A 20,794-nucleotide genomic window follows, 5' to 3' on the forward strand; every position below is an offset into this window, starting at 1 on the left:
CTTAGGAATAAAATTGAGGTGTCATCATAACTTCATAATATCAGAGATCAAAAAAGAGGTTGTGAAATCTTTATATAAATAAAGGTATGTGCTGTTATATTTGTTGTTAAAAATCCCCCCCCCCACACACACACACACACACACACACTAATCCAACTCCCAGTTCCCATATGAGAGTATGCAGCTGTTGTTTATATGGAGGTCTGTCTAATATCTCAGCGATTTTTCTGTGGAATGAGCAAAAAGGAGGTCCACCCAACATAGCAATGCTTATTTGTATTTTGACTTCTTCCCTAGAGTCTTTTAAGCACATCCCTAATGCTTCCATGGGAGTTGAGAGGACAAGTAGCAGCCATATGCTGCTAATCAAATGTACCAAAATTCCTCTACAATTATGAGAGAGCCTGATGAAATCATACAGAGGATGCTTTGTTCAAATTATTGCTGCTAAAGGTGATTCTGCAAAAGTCTGATTCACAGTGTTTGTAGTTTTTCACTAAGAAGTGAACGTAATGAAATATTTACATTGCACACAACCTCTGCAACATCTCAGTGTACTATTTTAAACATTAAACTACTGTTAAATTTCCTTTAAATATGTGTTTCAAACAATTCAGCGTCAACTGATTTATTAATCTTAAATGTTGAACTTCGTCTTTTTAAGTCTGTCAATTTTAAGAGAGCTTTAAAACAATAATGCACTCATGTTTTAATCTTATAGTGATGATTGTGTGGTCAAAATGTGCACAATTCTTTTTGAAATTGAGTTTTGTACAGGGAGTTGCCTTTTATGTTAAGTGGCAGAAACTGTTTGTGCCTCATAAAGTCAAACGTTATCATTTCTGCATTCACCCATAACTACGTCAAATCCGTATTCTCATGTTTAGATTCATAGAGTCTTTAAGGTATCACAACACAGTGGCCTTTTTTTGGTTTGAAAGGAGGGAGGTTAATGGACAATCCCTAATGAGATGTTCCAGCTGCTTACTGTGGACTGAATCCCTCCCACATTACTTCTAGCAAATATCTCAGTTCTTTTTCTGTGGAAGCAGCAAAGAAGCAGTATGCCCAGCACATCACTTCTCGTTGGTGGGGTGAGTTCTCTCCTGTTTATCTCTGTATTGTACTAAATTTTGTGCTACCAAATGGTTTTAACTCTTGAAAACACTTTAAAACAACAAAGATAAAGAAGTACAACACACTAGCTAGAAAAAATTAATTAAATTTAGCAATTTCTGCATAAAGAATGTCTATAATTGGAAAATTTATCATTCTTCCATTTGAGGGTTAGGGCTACATGGCTTTTATATGGAAAACTTAATACTATATTTAACCAAAATTTCAGTTCTGAACTACGAAGATGAGACTGCTTCTTTTATTCTCCGTCATCTGCTTTATGGCCACTGTCAGCTTCAGTCAGCCTCCTGGTCCTCCAGGTCAAAAAGGTGAAAAAGGAGATCCCGGATATCCTGGGTTTGCTGGGATGATAGGACCACCTGGACGAGATGGTGTTCCTGGATTACCGGGGATTCAAGGTCAAAATAACCGATGTTATTACTTCATTCCAGCAGTATTTTAAAGGATGTAATTTCGAACTAAATTTAGGTCATTTATTTTTTATTTGGACAGACAAATATATTTGATTTTGAAGCCACAAGCACCTTTAGCTGGCTCACTACCTGTTTATCTATTCTGCAGGGGACCGAGGATTTCCTGGGATACCTGGATATCCTGGCGTTCGTGGAACATGCTGTAAAGTTTACACTTAAACACCTTTTTTTTGCAATGATTGCTTTAGATCATGTACACCTCAGTTATCTGGCATGTTTTCTAAAGATAAAGGCTATGTGTCCCCTGATGTGCCTTGAAATCTATGCATATGGTGACACAATTAGGCAGGCGCAGGATTAGAAATAAGTCTACTGTATTTATAGTCTGTAAAGTCTAAAGGGAAGCTTGACTGTAGACTGTCGTTCTCTCTGTAACATTTGTAGTCACACAAATTTCTCACAAGGCCTCAGTTGTTTTGGTTGGTTACATTTACTCAAAGCTGGAGTATATAAAACAATTTATGCCTGCACGCATTTTGTATTTTCTCATGTTATCTTCTGATTTGTTGATCATAAGTGCCCACAACATAATTCACATGGGGGTAATTTGATCACTGTCTAAATTTACATGCTGGTTAGCAGCATGTCAACGATGATGGGTGAGCTAGAAAAACAGTTTACAAATGGTAACCACTTGTTTTTTCCATATTTCTCTCATGACTGAACAAAACATCCTGAAACAGTTTAAAGAGCCCATAAGCTTAACAGAGTGATTATCTAATCATTTCAGAAATCAGAAAAACAACAACAATTCCTTCCATGTCATAAATAAATAAAAGTTTGGAAAAGAAAATCTATCAGTGGTTAAAAGTGAGGCATAAAACGAAGAAACTTTAAATGGCCATTTGTAGGTACAGCAGAGCTGTAAGTGTGGCCTCTGTGTAAAGTTCACTAACTTGATCTGTTTGATCCAGCTGCTACTGAGACGAGCTGCCCAGACCTCAGAGCTTTGAAGGACAGACTTGCCAAGCTAGAGCTCGGTAAGTGTCACAATCATGAGTTGTGTTTTTAATTCAAATTCAAACACAACTCAGTTACAAAGAACTGTTTTTGTCAAATACACAGGACATCTAAAAAATGCAACTTTAAGTCTAATTTTCAGACATGATTGATAAGTCATCATATTCATCATCATATTTCTGTGTGACAGTTTTCCATGTCTCTACAACATTAGATTGATTTTAAATAAAAAGCCTAAGAGTAACAGTTTGCTTTATTACATTTTTCTGTTCTCTAGCCATTAACTATCATTTTGTCCGGAGAGTTGGTCAGAAATACTTTGTGTCCAACAAGGAGAGAGGCTCTTTCTCCAGGGCTGTCGAATTCTGCTCCCAACAACACATAGAGTTGGCTTTGCCCCAGAACGAGGAGGAGAACAACGCACTGACTCAAGTGTTTGGCGATGTTTACAAGGCAGCTTGGATCAGTGTCAACAACAAAAAGGCAGAGGGAAATTTTGAGGTGGATATGAAAAACCAACGTCTGACATTTACCAAGTGGGGAGAAGGTCAGCCAGACAAATCCATCCAAGATACAGGCTGCACCATGCTGTCAGAAAACGGCATCTGGCAAGTTACACCAGAATGCTTCCTGAACGCTTACATCATTTGTCAGTTATAGAAAGTTCACAGTTCCTTGCAAATCTCACTTTGGGGGATTTTCTTTCCCCATGTCATGTTTATCTCAACTTTTCATGAAGGGAATTAACACATAACTTTCTTAAACAATGATAAATTACATTCTACCCCATGTGGGGTTTTTTAACAGTTTATTATTTTTCTTTTACCTGTATTATAATATCTGATTTTAAAAAAATTACTACTGCAAACGAAACATATTTAGAGTATTCATCTCTCTTTTATATAAATGCCAGATGGTATTCTTAATGTGTACATGCTTTAAATATAAAAATTATACAATAAAAACAACACTGCAGAAGTGTGGGATTTTACTTTTACTTTTTAATTTTTACCTTTTACTAAAGTGAAAAAACGCAACTTTAATTGCTGTTTTCATTAATTGGTTTGACTTTGTAAACTGATATTAATGAGGCACCATATAGTTTTCTGCTCTTTTTATTAAACGCAGACAGTAATTTTGTTTGTCTCTAAACATTTTAGAAAGTAATTACATAACAAAGAGAGTGAGAATTTCAGAACAAAGATAGTGTTGTAGATATAAACTGTATATAGGCATAAAGTTACTGTGGTTTGATTAGATGTTAATACTAAAATAAACATTTATTCCAAATGAATGTAATTACACGATTTAATGTAACATTATGTTACATATCTTGTAAGATTAGTTAATTTAAAAAAAAGAAAAGAAAAAACATACATAGCAGAGGATGGTTTCGATCCATCGACCTCTGGGTTATGGGCCCAGCACGCTTCCGCTGCGCCACTCTGCTGCGCTGAGTTAGCGGCACGGGACACTATCAATTGGAGCTCTGCATACGCCCCTCCCACTGTTGTCTTTCGCGGAAGTGACGACGATAACGCATTTTACACCACATTTTACACCACATTTTGAGACGAAATACTTCGTAGATAATACGCAGCTTAAACCTACCTATCACACTACTGCAACAGTCTATGAGAACAACAGCTACCTGCTCCACGGTCACATAAAACATCACGAGGGACTTTTTTTGGTTGTTCCGCCTTTGTTGTAAAGCACAGTTATAGGCGGCAGAGGGCGTTGTTGCTCATTTTGTTTCAACATTTGAAACAACAGCGTTCAAAAGCAAAGAGACACGTTTAAAAATCTAGATGATTCAATTCATTAAGTTTTATTTGTTTTTTTATTCAGCCATACTTTGAACTCACAGCTCACTATAGTGGTCATAAGATTTCACAGTACTCATTTCTCTACTTAGCGCATTATCATGTCCGAGTTTATCATCAAAGTCGGTTTTCATTGTGTCATTGGCTCAAAGTTGACTCATTTTTATCACGTTTAAATAGCATCAGAATCATTTTACTGGTGTTCGGAAATCAAACGAAGAAATTGTGCCTCTAACAATGTTTTTCATAAGCTCTACAATACAATGACAGTTATTGTTTTGCTGAAATAAATCTTTTGAAAAATTGGAAATAATTTATAAATTAAATAACCTGTGTGTACTGTAATATTTTGATTATGCATATTTGATTGATTGATTGAATCTTTATTTTGAACATGTTGAAAAAGTATAAAAAAAAATAGAATTAAAAGAGACAAATGAACAAAGCAAACAAAAGGAAAACGAGCAACCACAACTCCAAATAACGTCCATGTTCAAAAAGGAGCAGGAAGAAGCATAAGCTTATTTAATCCCACCCCTTTTCCACTATCTAGTATCAATAGACTACAGAAATACCTCCTTGTAATTACATTATATATTATGTGTAATTTTTTTTTTTTTTTTAATATATACACATATATGTTTCTATCTATCCATACCTACGTATATACACACATACGCACATATACACATTTTCAATAACCCCATTAACACCTGAAGGATACACAACCTACAATTTATATATATATATATATATATATATATATATATATATATATATATATATATATATATATATATATATATATATATATATTATATATATATATATATATACATATATATATTATATATATATACATACATACATATATACATATATACATATATACATATATATATATATATATATATATATATATATACATATATATATACATACACACATACATACACACACATATACACATATATATATACACATATACATATACACATATATACATATATACATATATACATATACATATACACATATATATACATACATACATACATATACACATACATATATACCCATACCAACAAACCAGTGCATGCGCACACACATGAAAATATTAGACAAGAACACCCTATCAAATCTCTACCTTTTCCCTGTACCCTGTAAAAACCATATCCTTAAACCGCTTTTTAATCTGCGCCATGCTTGGACATTGCTTCATATCTTTACTTAGTCTGTTCCACAGCTTCACTCCACACACAGAGATGCAAAAACTTTTTAATGTTGTACGGATACGAGGATGTTTTAAATTTAATTCCCCCCTCAAATTGTATCCCCGTTCCCTTTTAGAAAACATTTTTAGAATATTGTCAGGAAGCAGGTTATTTATTGCTTTATATATAATTTGTGCTGTGAGAAAATGAACCAGATCTGTGAATTTTAGAATTTTTGATTTTAAGAATAGTGGATTTGTATGATCTCTGTAACCAGTTTTATGGATTATCCTTATGGCCCTTTTTTGTAATATAAAGATTGATGATAGCGAACATTTGTAAGTATTGCCCCAAACCTCTGCACAGTAATTCAAATACGGTGCAATCAGGGAACAATAGAGAATGTGGAGTGATTTGTGGTCCAGAATGTGTTTTACTTTACTCAAGATTGAGACACTTCTTGAAATTTTGTTATGTATATGATTTATATGAGACTTCCAGTTTAATTTATCATCTATAATCACACCAAGAAACTTATGTTCAAGTACTCTTTCAATTTCCACACCATCTACATGAATCTGCACTTGTGCATTTCTAAGGGAATTCCCAAATAAGATAATTTTAGTTTTACTTAGATTTAGCGATAGTTTGTTCCTGTTAAACCATTTTTTAATTTTGCACATTTCTGAAGTAATTGTATCCAGCAGCTCCTTTAGATTCCCCCCAGAACAAAAAATATTTGTGTCATCTGCAAATAATACTAATTTTAATATATCAGATGCCTTACAAATATCATTTATATAAATAATAAATAATTTTGGACCCAGTACAGAGCCTTGTGGAACACCACAAGCAATGTCCAAGCATGATGAGGAATGGACACCCAGCTTCACAAATTGTTTCCGGTCACTTAAATAATTTTTCACCCATTGCAGTACAACCCCCCTAATCCCATACCGTTCCAGTTTATTAATTAATATGTCATGATTGATTGTGTCGAATGCTTTCTTGAGATCCAGAAATACTCCAGCTGCATACTGTTTCTGATCTATAGCATTCGTAATCTCCTCAATTGATTCGATTAATGCCAGAGATGTTGATCTTTTTGATCTGAATCCATATTGACTGTCAGAGAGTAATTTATATTTATCTAAGAATTTGTCTAATCGTTTATTAAACAGGTTTTCTAGGATTTTGGAGAATTGTGGTAGTAAAGAAACGGGCCTGTAATTTGTGAAGTGGCGTCTATCCCCGGTTTTATACAGCGGCACAACTTTAGCTATTTTCATTTTGTTTGGCACTTTTCCCGTCTGAAATGATAAGTTGCAAATATATGTTAGAGGTCCTACAATTCCTTCAATGACCTTCTTGACGATTTTCATGTCAATATCATTACAATCAGTGGATGTTTTATATTTACACATGTGTACAATGTCAATTATTTCTTTTTCCTCCACTGATGTGAGGAACATTGAGTTAGGGTTCCTATCAGTCAGGTTTTCACTACATTCTACTCATGGCAGTGACTCAGGAATTTGTTCTGCCAGTTTTGGTCCAATATTTACAAAATAATGATTAAAGCTGTTGACCTTATCAGCAGTGTTTTCCATAATATTGCCATTATCGATAAAGTATTGTGGATAACTTTGTTGTCCAGAATTATTTTTAATGATACCGTTTAAAACATCCCATATTCCTTTCATATTATGTTTATTGTTGTTCAATATTTTACTATAATACTCCTTTCTACATACACGTATAATATTGGTCAACTTATTTTTGTATTTTTTATATTTATTTTCAGCTTCTTTTGTTCTTTGTTTTAGGTATTCCCTATAGAGTGTATTTTTCTTTTTACATGCATTTTGTAAACCCTTAGTGAGCCATGGTCTATCTGAATATTTGTGCTTTCTGTTGTATTTTATTGTTGGACAGTTTTTATCGTACAACTCCATGAATATTCTTAAAAATATGCCATATGCAATATCGATATCAGCTTCTTTGTACACCTTGTCCCAGTCCTGATTTAATAGATCGTTCTTAAATGCAGTCATAGTTTCTTCTGTCCTTACACGTCTGTATCTCAGTTGTTCTTCATGCTGATTTTTCTTATAATTAGTGTCATAAACTGCAAAAACTGGTAGGTGATCACTGATGTCATTAATTAATATTCCGCTCACAATGTTGTTTTCCATATTGTTAGTGAAAATATTGTCAAGTAAGGTGGCACAATGTGGTGTAATTCTGCTAGGCCTGGTTATTTTAGGATGTAAACTCAAACTGTACATAGTGTTTAGGAATTCGTCGGTCATTTTATGCTTTTTTGGATTCAACAGGTCAATATTAAAATCACCACAGATAAACATAACTTTTTGATTTGTTTTAGAGAATATTTCCTCTATGAAGTCATTAAATACTTGAATACTAGAGCCAGGTGTTCTATATATACAGCTAATTATTACATTTTTTTCTTTTTCCTTATAAATTTCAATTGTTATACATTCTAGTAAATTATCAATTACAGTTGTCATACTTTCTACCACCTTGTAGTTTAGGTTTTTATCCACATACACAGCTACTCCCCCTCCACTCTTGTTCCTTCTATTTACAAAATTCACTTCATATCCCTCCAGTCCAAAGTCCATTCCTTTCTCCGCATTGATCCATGTTTCAGAAATGGCAATAATTCCAAATGGATTTGTCAACTCATTTAGATATTCCTTTATATTGTTGAAGTTGGCATACAGACTTCTGCTATTAAAATGGATTATTGATAATTTATTTGTTGATGGTGTGCTTAAACTGTTCATCAGTGAAGTAGCAGCAGTTACAGCTGATGTTGTAGAAGAAATTATTTTCCGGGTCTATATCCTTTTCTAAGTCTAGAACATTATGGTCTGTGTATCGAAATGTTCTCAGTTCCAGATTATCATAAAGAGAATTCCAATGAGTCATGTTGATATTGTTGCCGGATGCAGATGAAGTTCTTTTGGACTGTGCCATGTGTTGTGTTGTGTGTCACGTCACATGTGTATTCATACCTCCAGAGTAAGTTGACCTCAGTATTTGTCCAGCTCTTCCATATTTCTGATGACCAACACTTTGGCTTGTTCCGGTGTTCCATTGAGTTTAATGAATACTTTGCAGTTGGTGGTCCATGTATTTTGAATTTTTCCCTGTTTCTTCAAGTAACGTGCTTTCCTGGCAATGTCCGCATTTCTTTTTATCAGATGTTCATTCATGAAGACATCGGATCCTTTCAGTTTCCTTCCTATTTAATGGCACCATTTGATTTGAATTAATGCCACATGTCATTGACACAAAATTGACACAAAATATCACAATATTGTCATCTCTGATCACCCCCCTGTCACATTAACCTTAAACATCCAAATGCAACTAGACTGCAGCAACCCTCTACTGTTAGGTGCGAAGGATTTTCATGAATATTTGGAAACACTGATCTCTCTGTATTTTGTGGTAAATGAAAACTCAGAAACTAAGCCTGCTACACTTTGGGAGTATTTAAGGGGTACTATTATCTCTTTTAAATCAGCCAGAAGGAAGAGAAACCGGGCTAAGCTCCTTGACTTGGACAAACAAATTAAAGATCTGGATAAAGAGAATGCCCAAACGCCATCCACAATGCTACCTAAGAAAATACTGTCTTTAAAATATGAATATAATAATCTACTCTCAGCAAAAATCAGTAAAGCCTTTTTGTGCACCAAGCAGAAATACTCTGAGCTTGGTGACAAATCGCATAAAATACTAGCAAGAAAACTTAGGAAACAAGAACAAGACAGTACAATTCATAAAATTAAAAATAATGCAGTTAAGGCTTTAATGGACCCCGGAGACATTAACAATCACTATTTCCAATTTTATCAAAGTTTATATGCTAAACAAAATATAGATTGTGACTCTACGAAAAAGTTCTTGGATAGCTGCACTTTTCCAAACCTAGGGGAGGATGAACTCACATGCTTAAACTCAGAAATAACAGTAGAGGGGATCAAGAAGGCAATTAGTAAAACCAATAAGGCTCTTGGACCAGATGGCATCCCCAGCAAATTTTATAAGAAATTTAGTGAGATTTTGTGCCCATACCTGCATAAAACATTCACTCAAGCTCTAGCAGATAAAGTCCTCCCTCCCACCCTTACAGAGGCAATTATAACTGTTATTTATAAAAAAAAAAAAAAGGTAGGAATGCTGAGAATGCAGGTTCTTATCGTCCCATCACCTTGCTAAATCTGGATGGGAAACTATTGTCTAAAGTATTTGCCAGTAGATTAAGCCCCTTTTAACACAGTTAGTACACCCTGATAAAACTGGATTTATACCCCAGAGAAATTCTTTTTTTTAATCTCAGGTGACTATTCGACATTATTTACTCCACTGCCAGACCTAAAGAAGAGTTGGCAGTTTTGGCACTCGACGCTGAGAAGGCATTTGACCAGACTGAATGGCCCTATTTGTTCGAAATATTGGAAAGATTTAAATTGGGCAAGAAATTTATTTCAGTGGTAAGTTTTCTTTATGGCAATCCTCATGCACGCATTCTTACCAACCAGAATCTATCACTATCCTTTGGCTTATATAGAGCGACAAAACAGGGATCTATTTTTAAAAAAAATACTGATACAACTACTAATAAAATCTCACTCTATGCGAATGATGTGTTATTATATATCACCCAGCCAGGAAAGACTATTCCTGCCATATTAGACAAAATTAAGTTATTTGGGTCTTTCTCTGGATACAGGATAAATCTGAATAAAAGTGAACTAATACATGTGAGTAACCCATCATGGCTGCAAAACCTCCCATTCAGTATAGCTTATGAGAAGCTCACTTATCTGGGTATTCAGGTTACAAAATGCTATTCCTCTCTATTAAAATCTAACTTCTCTCCCTTAATATCTGAGCTTCAGTCAAGTGTACAATTCACTTCCTATATCACTCATTGGTAGAGTTAATCCTATAAAAATTATAATTTTGATTGTGGTTGTACTTATTTCAACATCTCTCTGTATTCCTTCCTAAAACATTTTTTAAAAACCTGAATTCACTCCTCTTACCTTTTTTATGGGGCAATAAAACACATAGAATTGCTAGGAAACAGCTTTGCAAGTCTAAAACGGAGGGAGGGTTAGCGCTTCTGAATTTCTTGTTCTATTACTGGGCTTTGCATATAAAATTTATGACATACTGGTTAGCAGACAACGGCAATCCCCTCACATGGTCGCAACTGGAGCAGGAAGCTTGTCAGCTTTACTATATAGCTATACTGCCCATTGATAAGTCTATGTATGATGGCAATGTGGTAATACATAGCACCCTATGTATTTTTAAGCAGATTAAACTATGTTTTAATTTGAAGTCTCTATCCCCTATTACACCCATTGTAGGCAATCCATCTTTTAAACCATCTATTCTAGACAATGCATTAAAACAGGTAGGACTTTTCTCAGTCAGTCATCTATATTGGGACAGTGTCTTTGCCTCTTTCAATCAGTTACAAGAGATATACAAGCTATCAGGAAGAGACTTTTTTAGATACCTGCCAGACTCTGTCAGGAAATATACAGGTCTTTGAGAGTCTCAACATTTCCGGTCTTGATAAGTGTCTCCAACTTTCACCTTGTAGTGAGAAATTTATCTCTTGCACCTTTCAGAATTTAATGTTAGTAAACCCTGCAAGCTCATCCTTTATCAAATCTAAATGGGAAGAAGAATTAGGTATCATAATCACAGACACTCAATGGGAAAAAGGTTTGCAGAATATCCATAAATGCTCCTATAATGCAAAACACTTCTTGATTCAGTTTAAAGCTTCATCTACACTTTACTAGAGAAAGGTTAAATAAAATATACCCTGAGGTCTCTCCTATATGTGAGAAATGCTCCGTAGCTGAAGATACATAAGCCACAGTTTTGTTTTTTGTCCCGAGGTTAAAAAATATTGGGCCGACATCTTTGATTCAATGTCTGAAATTCTTCATGTGTAGCTGAACCCTGATCCACTAATAATTATTATGTGCATCTTTGATGATACTGTGGGAATAGACAGTGCAAAGTGATGTTTGATTTCCTATTGTATTATTAACGCAAAGAAACGTTTATTATTATCATAACAATAAATCAGATGCGCGGATGTCGAGCCAGAGCAAACGCACAGTCACCATGGGGACTTCAGCCGAGATCTAGGTTGCATCAGAAGTAGTTGAGTGGCAGATCTAAGTGTTCTAGCAGGAGTATGTGGTTTGAGAAGTTCACTAAGATAACTCGGCGCTAATTTACTAATAGTTTTGAATGTAAGGAGTAATATTTTAAATTGAATACGGTACTTTATGGGCAGCCAATGCAAGCTAGCTAAAACAGGAGTAATAGGGCAAAATTTCCTTGTACCAGTCAAGTGGCGGGCTGCTGCATTTTGGACTGTTTGCAGTCTAAGAAGAAGAGAAGAGGGAAGACCGTAGTACAAGGAGTTACAATAATCCAACCTGGAGGTCACAAAAGCGTGAATAAGCTTCTCCAGGTCCTCATGCGGAACATAATGCCTAGCCTTAGAGATAAGGCGCAGTTGGTGGAAGCTAGATCTCACTACTTGGCTCATTGGTCTTTTAAAACATAGTCTGTTGAGTCTGTTTAATTCCCTTTCAAATGTATATAATCCTTGTGTTTATATCAAAATAATTTTCAAAAAAAAAGAAAACAATGAAAAGGACAAGCACTTGATTATAAAGCGTATCCTCTTACCCTGGTTAACCCTATTGTCCAGCATAAATTGGTCAGTGGCCATCTACTGTGGGATCTTCAATGTATGCAACTGTTACAATTTGTTACAAATATTACAATTTGTTTGGCTTCAGCTTAAAAAATAATGTTCAGGTTGGGTAATTTACTTTATTTTATGTAAGAAACTGTGACCGTTCACATGAAAACCAAATGAAATGAACTGAACTAATAGTTCTTATATGTTTTAGAAATGTGTCCTGTTGGTTGTGTTAACCCACTCTGTTCCCACCAAGATACAGATGCCTGCCTCAAGACCTCTGGCAGACTCTTCATCAGACATATCAAGGCTTTTCAACATCATTCAAATGGCCTTCACCTTCACCCAAATCACCACGCACCACCTTCAAATCTCTAGGAAAATTATTGTTTGGATACTTTTCTCAGCTACAGTTTATATATTTGGTCTTTCTCTCAGAGAACTGTTTCCCTGTCTTCTTCTCTCTATCTCTATTTCAGTCTCACAGGCTTGACCACATAATGACAGACCTGCAGTGCATTAAAGGACCCTGCCCATGGATGCTCTCCCTGCCACCTCCCTCTTTATGGGCCTTTTTAAGCCTCTCGCATAGAGGGGTGGGGGGAGTACTCTCAAGACGAGGACCAAGCATCTGGAAGGATAACAAGCTCACAAAGTTGTCTATCCACTTACAGCTAGGATTCCCCTCTCTGAACGCTAACAATGGACAACCATTCCTACAACTTCCCTTCCGACTGCACCCCTCTTACCAACTGCAAATCTGCTCGCAAGCCTGTTGGATCCACTGTAGTGAACATGGGGAACACTGGCAAGAATCCTCCCCGAGACTATCTAGTCTGGTCGCTGTGCAACACCTTGTATGTTAACTTCTGCTGCCTGGGTTTCATGGCGCTTATCTACTCCATCAAGGTGAGGCCTTGTGCTCTTTTTCTTTCTTTGCTTTTGAAAATGTTTTATAATCAATTTACAGACATCTAACAAAGAAGGGTCTACATTGTTAACTCAGTCCCAATTAAAACAAATCTTTCTATTAATGTATTTATTTTTAAATAAAGTAGCCTTCATTGTTGTCTCCAGTTATTTAAACTCTTTATTAAAACATTTTGAAAACAACAAAGGCAGAAACACTTGGATACACTTGATGAAAAAAAATGGAAGAATTTCTATGCAGTGTAATACTAGACTTTTGTCAGTCTTGAACAGCTTAATGCTAACAAGAACATTGTGTTACTATAATTGCCTCAGCCTTCTGCAATGAAACTTGGCAGCAAAAGCAAAAGTTGTGCAAAGTTGGCAAGGATACTTATGAAACAATGGGCAAAAGTCAAGCACCAATGAGTGGCTGCACCTACAATAACATTTCTAAAAGAAGCAGCGGGAACCAGCAATTACATTTTTGACAAAAAGAAGAAAATTGTTTTCTTTTAACCATGTGTAAGTGAGGGTATAAACTGTAAAAAGAGGGGAAAAAACCCTGCATACCCTATGATTTTTAAGGTGTTAAAAAAAATTCTTATAAAATGAATATGGAAGCATTCTTCATTTAAAAATTGTACATTTTACTTTATTTTTTTTACAGATTTTTTATGTGTAAAAAGCAGAACAACTTCTAGCTTTTCCTCTGTGTAAAAGTTCTGTTGCAAAATCTTTGAGTTTGATTAAACACAGTAAGATTCTGAAGCATGTAAAGACTTATTATTGTCTCTGGTCGAATGTCTCACACAGTAGAAAGCAGGAGCGCCCTTTACCACAGGAATGGAGCTGCAGAGAAACATAAAACAAAACAAAAAACTTAACACATTTTAAAAAGTTAAGAAGTCCTGGAAAATTGCATTTTCAAATCTTGTTTGGAAACATCGCATGACTACCTGGAAATAAAAGTTCCCGAAAATCTCACCACAAAAGGGTGTGTATACCCTTTATTTAATTTTTTTTCTGCATGCACGCGGTGCAGCTCAGAATCACAGGGCCACTGGCTCAGCACTCAGATTAAAGACAGTCACTGGTTCCTTGTCTGGGGAGTTAAAAATGGCATAATTGGTATCTTTCTAATGGGCAAGTACTCATGGGAAATTAGAGAGTTGTATGGAAGGCCCTGGCTGGGTTCTTTCCACAATAAATGGATACACTTAGAAGCTATTCAGTCTGCCCTGGGTCAGCACTGAACCAGATCTGTGGGACAAGCTGTCTATAAACAAAAAGATGATCTGTGTTTTACCTTCTTTATTTACAGTGAATTCATATTATCTTTTTTATGTAGTGCAGATGAAGCTTTAATGTCTCTAGATGTCCCACAAGACTTATGAGACTGAGGAGCAGGGGCGTAATTTCCAGGGGGGGTTATGACCCCCCCCCCCCCCCCCCCCCCCCCAATAATCAGACCCAACCAATATATAAATAGGCTGTTCATTTTCTTTACTCATTTCAGTTATTACCAGCAAAATAGTTGCATGTTTAATCATCTGGGAATTTACCCAGACTTTCAGCACAAAGTTACGTTGATGCTGAGGAGTCTTCATATTTAAATTACCAGTTAAAACTGACTACACCAGATGTCTTAATATGAATTTGTCTTCCTGCATCTTTGCAGGCCAGGGACCAAAAGACTCAGGGCAACCTGCAGCTGGCTCAGGAGTGTTCGGACAAGGCCAAATGGTACAACATCCTGGCAGCCGGCTGGAACCTTCTCATTCCACTCCTGGCCATCGTCCTGCTTGTCCTCCTGCTCGTCCACTTGGGCTCGTCTCAGGGCTCTTTCGACTTCCTTGGAGAAGATGGACTCCAAAACTTCCTGAAACTTTTCAGCTGGTAGATGAAGGCAAGAGATAAGAGTGATATATGAAGAAGGCATTTGATTTAAATCAAGAATATGAAGGCTGACATGAGAATTTATTACACTCCTAACCTAAATGGGAGTCTGGACTTGGGCTGGCCTCTCTACCCCCTAATCAGCGCCAAAATACCATTTTAACTCAAAGGAAATCATGTCAGTGCATTATGAGATGGTCTCAAAAATGCGGAAAAGTAAACTTAAACTTAAAAAAAAATAAAAATTAAGAACAAACACATTAAGAAAAAGCATAACAGAAATTTCACACATGGGATCTGAAACACTAATATTAAAATTTCCCCATTTTAATGTCAGCCTTACTAGTATTGGTCAGTAGAGATGTGAAGCTGACCAAAGACTGAATAAGTATTAGTATTGTATTGAGACTGGGAGCTGAATCAAGTTGAGAGACTGAGCAAGCAGCTACTCTGCATCGTTTTTGTTATTTATTGTATTTATGAGTGAATTTGAATGATCTTTTGTCAGGTTAGAGAAAGAGAGAGAGAGGGAGAGAGAGGAATAGCAGAGAGAACAGGGGGCTGTGGAGCTGATGTCTGAATACCACGAGGATGAGAAACCACTTCACAAAAGGACAATCAACATTCATCTTGCATTGACAGTCAAATATATTTTATCTCTCAGCAGGCTTTAAATGTTATTAGTCACGACACACATTTATTTTTTATCACTATTCCTGTGATTTTATAAGTATTTTGAATTTCTCTTGCTGTCTTATAAATGAGTTAAATAAACCAGTTACTGTTAACACTTTTAGCACAAAACTTTTATTCTTTTGTTTAAAAAAACTTTTGCTCAATTCATCAAAGATCTACAAATGCTTTTCAGGTCTTTCAGGAACATAGAGGCAAAGAGGCGCTCCATTATATTGCGGTTTTGCACCTACACCCAACTTTAAAGGTATCATTTTGGGCCTCATATGTAAGCCTGTAGGGTGGTTCTAAGGCAACGGGAAAAGCATGGTTGTTTTCATAGCAGCTGTGAGCCTGCTGTTTTGCCAATTATATACAGCACATCCTATTTCTGGAAGCTGCACAAATGTGCCCTGCAGTTTTGAGGCAGTGCCGACCACTACAGAGGAGTCAGCACCAATGTGGAGGCCTGCAGTGAAGGGGCAACATGGCTCATTTCCACTCAATCTGCTCTTTGCTCAGGCATTATTACAGACTGAATGGGTGTTGCTCCCTGTTTAGCACTCTGAGACTTCAGAGTCAACATGTTTTTGTTAGTTTACTCGTCTACTGCAGATGGACTCATTAGAACAGCCTTAAAACACCAGTTTTAAACAAATTATTACTTGTTCTAATAATTGGTAATATATCTGACAACATTCTTTAATTTGTTCTAGCGTTGCTTATATTTTAAGGAGTGAAGATTGTAGATACAGATAGAGCAGTATACCATATGGTTCAATTACATTTTATTTACATAGCATCAAATCACAACATTGGTCACCTTAGGATGCCTTATATTATTAGGTAAAGACCATAGAAAAACAAAGATAACGCCCCAAGAATCAAATGACCTATGACCAAGCACTTGACGACAGTGGGAAAGAAAAATACCTTTTAATAGGAAGAAACCTCCAGCAGACGCTGGCTCAGGGAGGGGCAGCCATCTGCACTGACCAGCTGGGGGTTAGGGGAAGGAGACAGGATAAAAGACACACTGTGGCAGAGAACCAGAGATTAATAACAACTAATGATTAAATGATTGTGGTGTATAAGCACATTAAACACACCCCTCAGCAGCCCTGATCAAGCCCTGACTATAATGACATGCGTTTGCAACAGCTGTCCCAAAATGACTTACCCTTCCAAGTGTTTTCATGTTCAGCTAAGCCCTGGTTACCATGTGCAACCCATAAAAAGAGAAATCATTTAGAAATGTACGCTCCATGTATGTTTTTTTTTTAGCCACACATGCAATGAATCAAACTTGTACTTACATATGTAAAATATACACCCACGAATACCTCATGAGCAAATCAGAAACTAACCTTTCATATAATTCTTCAGAGGCTCTGTTTGCCCTCCTGCAACTCATTTCCACTCTTTGATGATTTGGGTGTCCTGCTCCTACTAACCTCCCACCTTCTGGACTCCCATCACATTAGCAGCTTTTCCTTTGCTAGCAACTTTATTTATACACACCCAAATCACAGCCTGTAGCTTCCAACTTTCTATTTTCCTCTTGTGGTCTGAGAGAAATGCTTACAGATGTCTGACCCATGGAGAATTACAGGATAGGAGGCGGCACTGCATAGGGAGGTGGTGCTAACTTCTCCATACTCTTTCTCGAGTCGCAGCTGAGGCCTGTGGGAGTAAAGACGTGCAGGAGGACTGCTTAAACTCGTGCTATCAAGTCAGTCAGGAGACGGAAAAACTTCTTAGCAATGAACTTCAGTTGTTTTTTTTTTATAGTTGTGTGAAGGTAACTCACACAGTACGAATTTCATTGCTCAGTGTAACCAATGTATTTTGTGGTGTATATGACAATAAACTTCTTGAATCTTGAATCTCTAACATTTACACTAACCTAAACTCAATCATTAGTTTTCCAATATTGGTTTGTTAGTGTTTTATGTCAAAACCAAACCATAAAGCTACCGGTTTATGGCACTGTAACAAAAGTACTTTTACTCAAATTACAACAAGATAAACAACTAAACACTTTTTCAAGACATTTTCTATGAATTAATAAAAACCGTATCATTACTGGACAGTCTTGGCCAATGAACTATCAAATAGTTGAGAGTTGATATCTGCTATCAACTTTTTGCTGTAATTTTACACATTTATATTTTTATTTAGGACACAGACATATTTCTTTGCAACAGCAGCTTTTTCTGTCACGGAGAAAAACTGACACATAGTCTTAAAATTATTATTCTTTTTCATACATAAAGATACATTATTACATTGCCACCTGAAGCAAACATTTTCTGGTTCAACATCTGGGCTACAAGGGTACTAACCAGGTGTAGAAATTGTGAAGATGCTGTGCTTTTGTGTTGTATTTAGTCTCACTCTGGCTTATCACTTATTTGAGTCTAACCAAAATTGGTGTTCTACAATGTGCTCCAAGATGTATATGATTATGAATATGATTTCTACACATGACACTGTGGAGAAAAATGTGCTTCAAGTCATTCATAAAGGGTCACATAGTTTCAATGATGTCAGCATTGTCTGTAGGACATGTATCAACGTCACAGCAATCAGGAGTGGTTTATGGAATCCATCGCTGGAGTACAATGACTCAAAATTTTCCTACAATATAGTACGGTTGCTACGGTACAATCCTCAAAAGTCCAGTACTGGTCATTACAATTCATCATTTACACAGAAGTCAAACTGATTCCCAGATCATTTCTTCTTGTAGCACGGTCCAGGTTTTAAGAGCAAGTAAAGACTAAATTTTGTTTCGTAACACTCGATAAGCTTTCTTGCCACACCACAGCTACATGTTTTCCCTTTTATGGATAGCCTAGATAGCTGGGCTGTTGTTGTATTGAAGCAGGACAATGGTCATGTTGTTTTGAACAGTGTTTACATTAAACTGCAGCGCTACAGGAGGGTTAAATATCTCATTGTCTCCTTATTAGCACCAGAATGACCTAACTGAAGTGTAGCACTACGAACATTTACACATAGGGCCAGAATGTAGGTTTGCAAGAGCGGTTTATGCCTAGGAACAGCTCCTTTTGGTGAGTTGATCCAGCAGAAACAGAAGCGTAATGTGAAAAGCTAATTTCTCTTGTGGGTTGGCTCAAATATAATTCATGTTAGGTTAATGTGCTAAAAACAAGCAAAAATTATAGCAACTTTTGGTAAGTTACTTGTACAGGATCACTATGGTCTAAGATACATCATGTTTTCTTTGCTTATTTTCTTTGTAAATATCCATCCATCTCTCTCTCTCTCTCTCTCTCTCTCTCTCTCTCTCTCTCTCTCTCTATATATATATATATATATATATATATATATATATATATATATGTATGTATATAAAGTTGTATGTATGTATGTATATAGATTTAAAGTTGTTTGCTGCAGCATATTCTATGTTTCTGCATCCCAGCATTCAGTGATTGCCTGACCCCTTGTGGACAGAAAGCTTTCAAAGAAAGAGACTGGCATCTAATTCACTGATGCAAGACATTCCTTGGCCTTTTCAAAATAAAAATTTAAAATATAAGAAAAACCTTGGTTTACATCACATCACTGTGAGAGGAAAAAGACTAAAGGTTTATTCATTAACTATGAAGAGATATAATCTATTATCCATATGAAATGTTTCCAAGCAGCTTTCATACATCTATCAAAAAAGTCTCATTAGCTCAAAGAAGTATTCAAGATTATGTCTCTGTTTTGTAATTCTGTTTCAACTTCAGCTGGTTCACTCATTCTCAGTCTAGACCTTGATATGTTTGGAGGAAGTCAGGGGAGAGGTACAGCAGTGAGTGTCTACAGCCATCTGTAAGACAGGGTGGAGGCTCTGTCATAGTTTGGGGCTCCATTTGTTGTTGTTGTTGTTTGTTGTTGCTGTTGTTGGGGGAAACCTCTCAAAACTTGCTTATTAGTCAAAGTGATTCCGACATCATCTGTTCTTGCGAAGTAAAGACAATATTTTGCAATATCTGGCACTCAATAAGGGCTCTTCCTGGACCTGATCACACCTTGGCCTAAAGCGGATCACATTTTTCTAAGAAACTGTGGCTGAATAAAAAGGACATGACTATAAATAAAGCTTTATTCACGGGTTTTAAGTAAACATTTTCATTCCATGCTTTTTTTCCTGCATGTACCATCAGCATTAAGATGCATTTATTTAAAAGGTAATGATTTTTTTTTTTTTTGCACTTTTGCTCTTGAAAAGCACCCTGTGTATGAAAGCATTGCGAAAAATAACGAACTGACCCGCAATATTTCCTGTTAAATAGCAATATATGTTGTTTTATTATTTAAATAAGTTGTATAAAGATTACATTTTTCTTTAAGACCGTGATTGGGGAGTTGCTGGTGCAGGACAGCAGTTTTCAGCGGTACCGGGTGGGTGCAGTGTAGTCAAAGTTGTGATCCTCCGCTCTCGATTAAGATTATGAAAAATGCATCAGAGAGAAATTTCTCAGTCTTCCCGCAAATGTAAAAGGAGTTGCTGAGGTATAATGATGCAGCTCTTAAGGGCTTTTCTTGTCCATTCTTAACCTGTGTATTACCAGCAATTGTGTTTTTAAGCAGAAAAATTATGTGTATACCTACATGTCTGTATAAGCTCTGTATTAGGGACGCAAGGTGCGACGTTTACGAGGTGGTCTTTGAGACAGAAATCAGAAAGTAGAGCGCGATTAAAACAGCAGGAAAACGGAAAGCGCCAGGTGTGCCAAAAAGTGATTCCACTCTGCTGCCCTCTTTGGCCAGATCTCTCTTGAAAAATACATTTTATTGCCAATGACACTTATTTGCCAAACTCATTGACTTGTACTTGTGATCAGAATGTGCTTTCTGGGTTAAATTGACACGATATAATGGAAATACCGAAAGCAGCAGGTT

General features: G+C 36.2%; 2 protein-coding genes across 2 annotated transcripts; both read left to right on the forward strand.

Moving 5' to 3' along the window:
* Positions 1-1,052: 1,052 nt before the first annotated feature.
* LOC308392497 (mannose-binding protein C-like) lies at positions 1,053-3,287 on the forward strand. Its single transcript, XM_080875567.1, has 5 exons — positions 1,053-1,094; positions 1,346-1,535; positions 1,699-1,752; positions 2,525-2,590; positions 2,848-3,287. Exons 2-5 carry the CDS (start codon positions 1,361-1,363, stop codon positions 3,228-3,230), a joined length of 678 nt encoding a protein of 225 aa, XP_080731693.1. The 5' UTR covers positions 1,053-1,094; positions 1,346-1,360; the 3' UTR covers positions 3,231-3,287.
* A 9,727-nt stretch (positions 3,288-13,014) lies between these two features.
* Positions 13,015-17,736, forward strand: LOC308392483 (interferon-induced transmembrane protein 5-like). Its single transcript, XM_080875555.1, has 2 exons — positions 13,015-13,300; positions 14,982-17,736. The coding sequence occupies exons 1-2, from the start codon at positions 13,094-13,096 to the stop codon at positions 15,201-15,203; spliced, it is 429 nt and encodes a 142-aa protein (XP_080731681.1). The 5' UTR covers positions 13,015-13,093; the 3' UTR covers positions 15,204-17,736.
* The last annotated feature ends 3,058 nt before the right edge of the window (positions 17,737-20,794 follow it).

This window comes from Rhamphochromis sp. 'chilingali' (assembly GCF_963969265.1).
Source record: "Rhamphochromis sp. 'chilingali' genome assembly, chromosome: 2".
NCBI lineage: Eukaryota > Metazoa > Chordata > Actinopteri > Cichliformes > Cichlidae > Rhamphochromis > Rhamphochromis sp. 'chilingali'.

Bases quoted from the DNA above. Each gene is read 5' to 3' on its own strand.
- LOC308392497 (XM_080875567.1), top strand. From the start codon at position 1,361: ATGAGACTGCTTCTTTTATTCTCCGTCATCTGCTTTATGGCCACTGTC. The intron at 1,753-2,524 runs GTAAAGTTTACA...TGTTTGATCCAG, and splicing joins TGGCGTTCGTGGAACATGCT to CTGCTACTGAGACGAGCTGC. The intron at 2,591-2,847 runs GTAAGTGTCACA...TCTGTTCTCTAG, and splicing joins ACTTGCCAAGCTAGAGCTCG to CCATTAACTATCATTTTGTC.
- LOC308392483 (XM_080875555.1), top strand. From the start codon at position 13,094: ATGGACAACCATTCCTACAACTTCCCTTCCGACTGCACCCCTCTTACC. The intron at 13,301-14,981 runs GTGAGGCCTTGT...GCATCTTTGCAG, and splicing joins CGCTTATCTACTCCATCAAG to GCCAGGGACCAAAAGACTCA.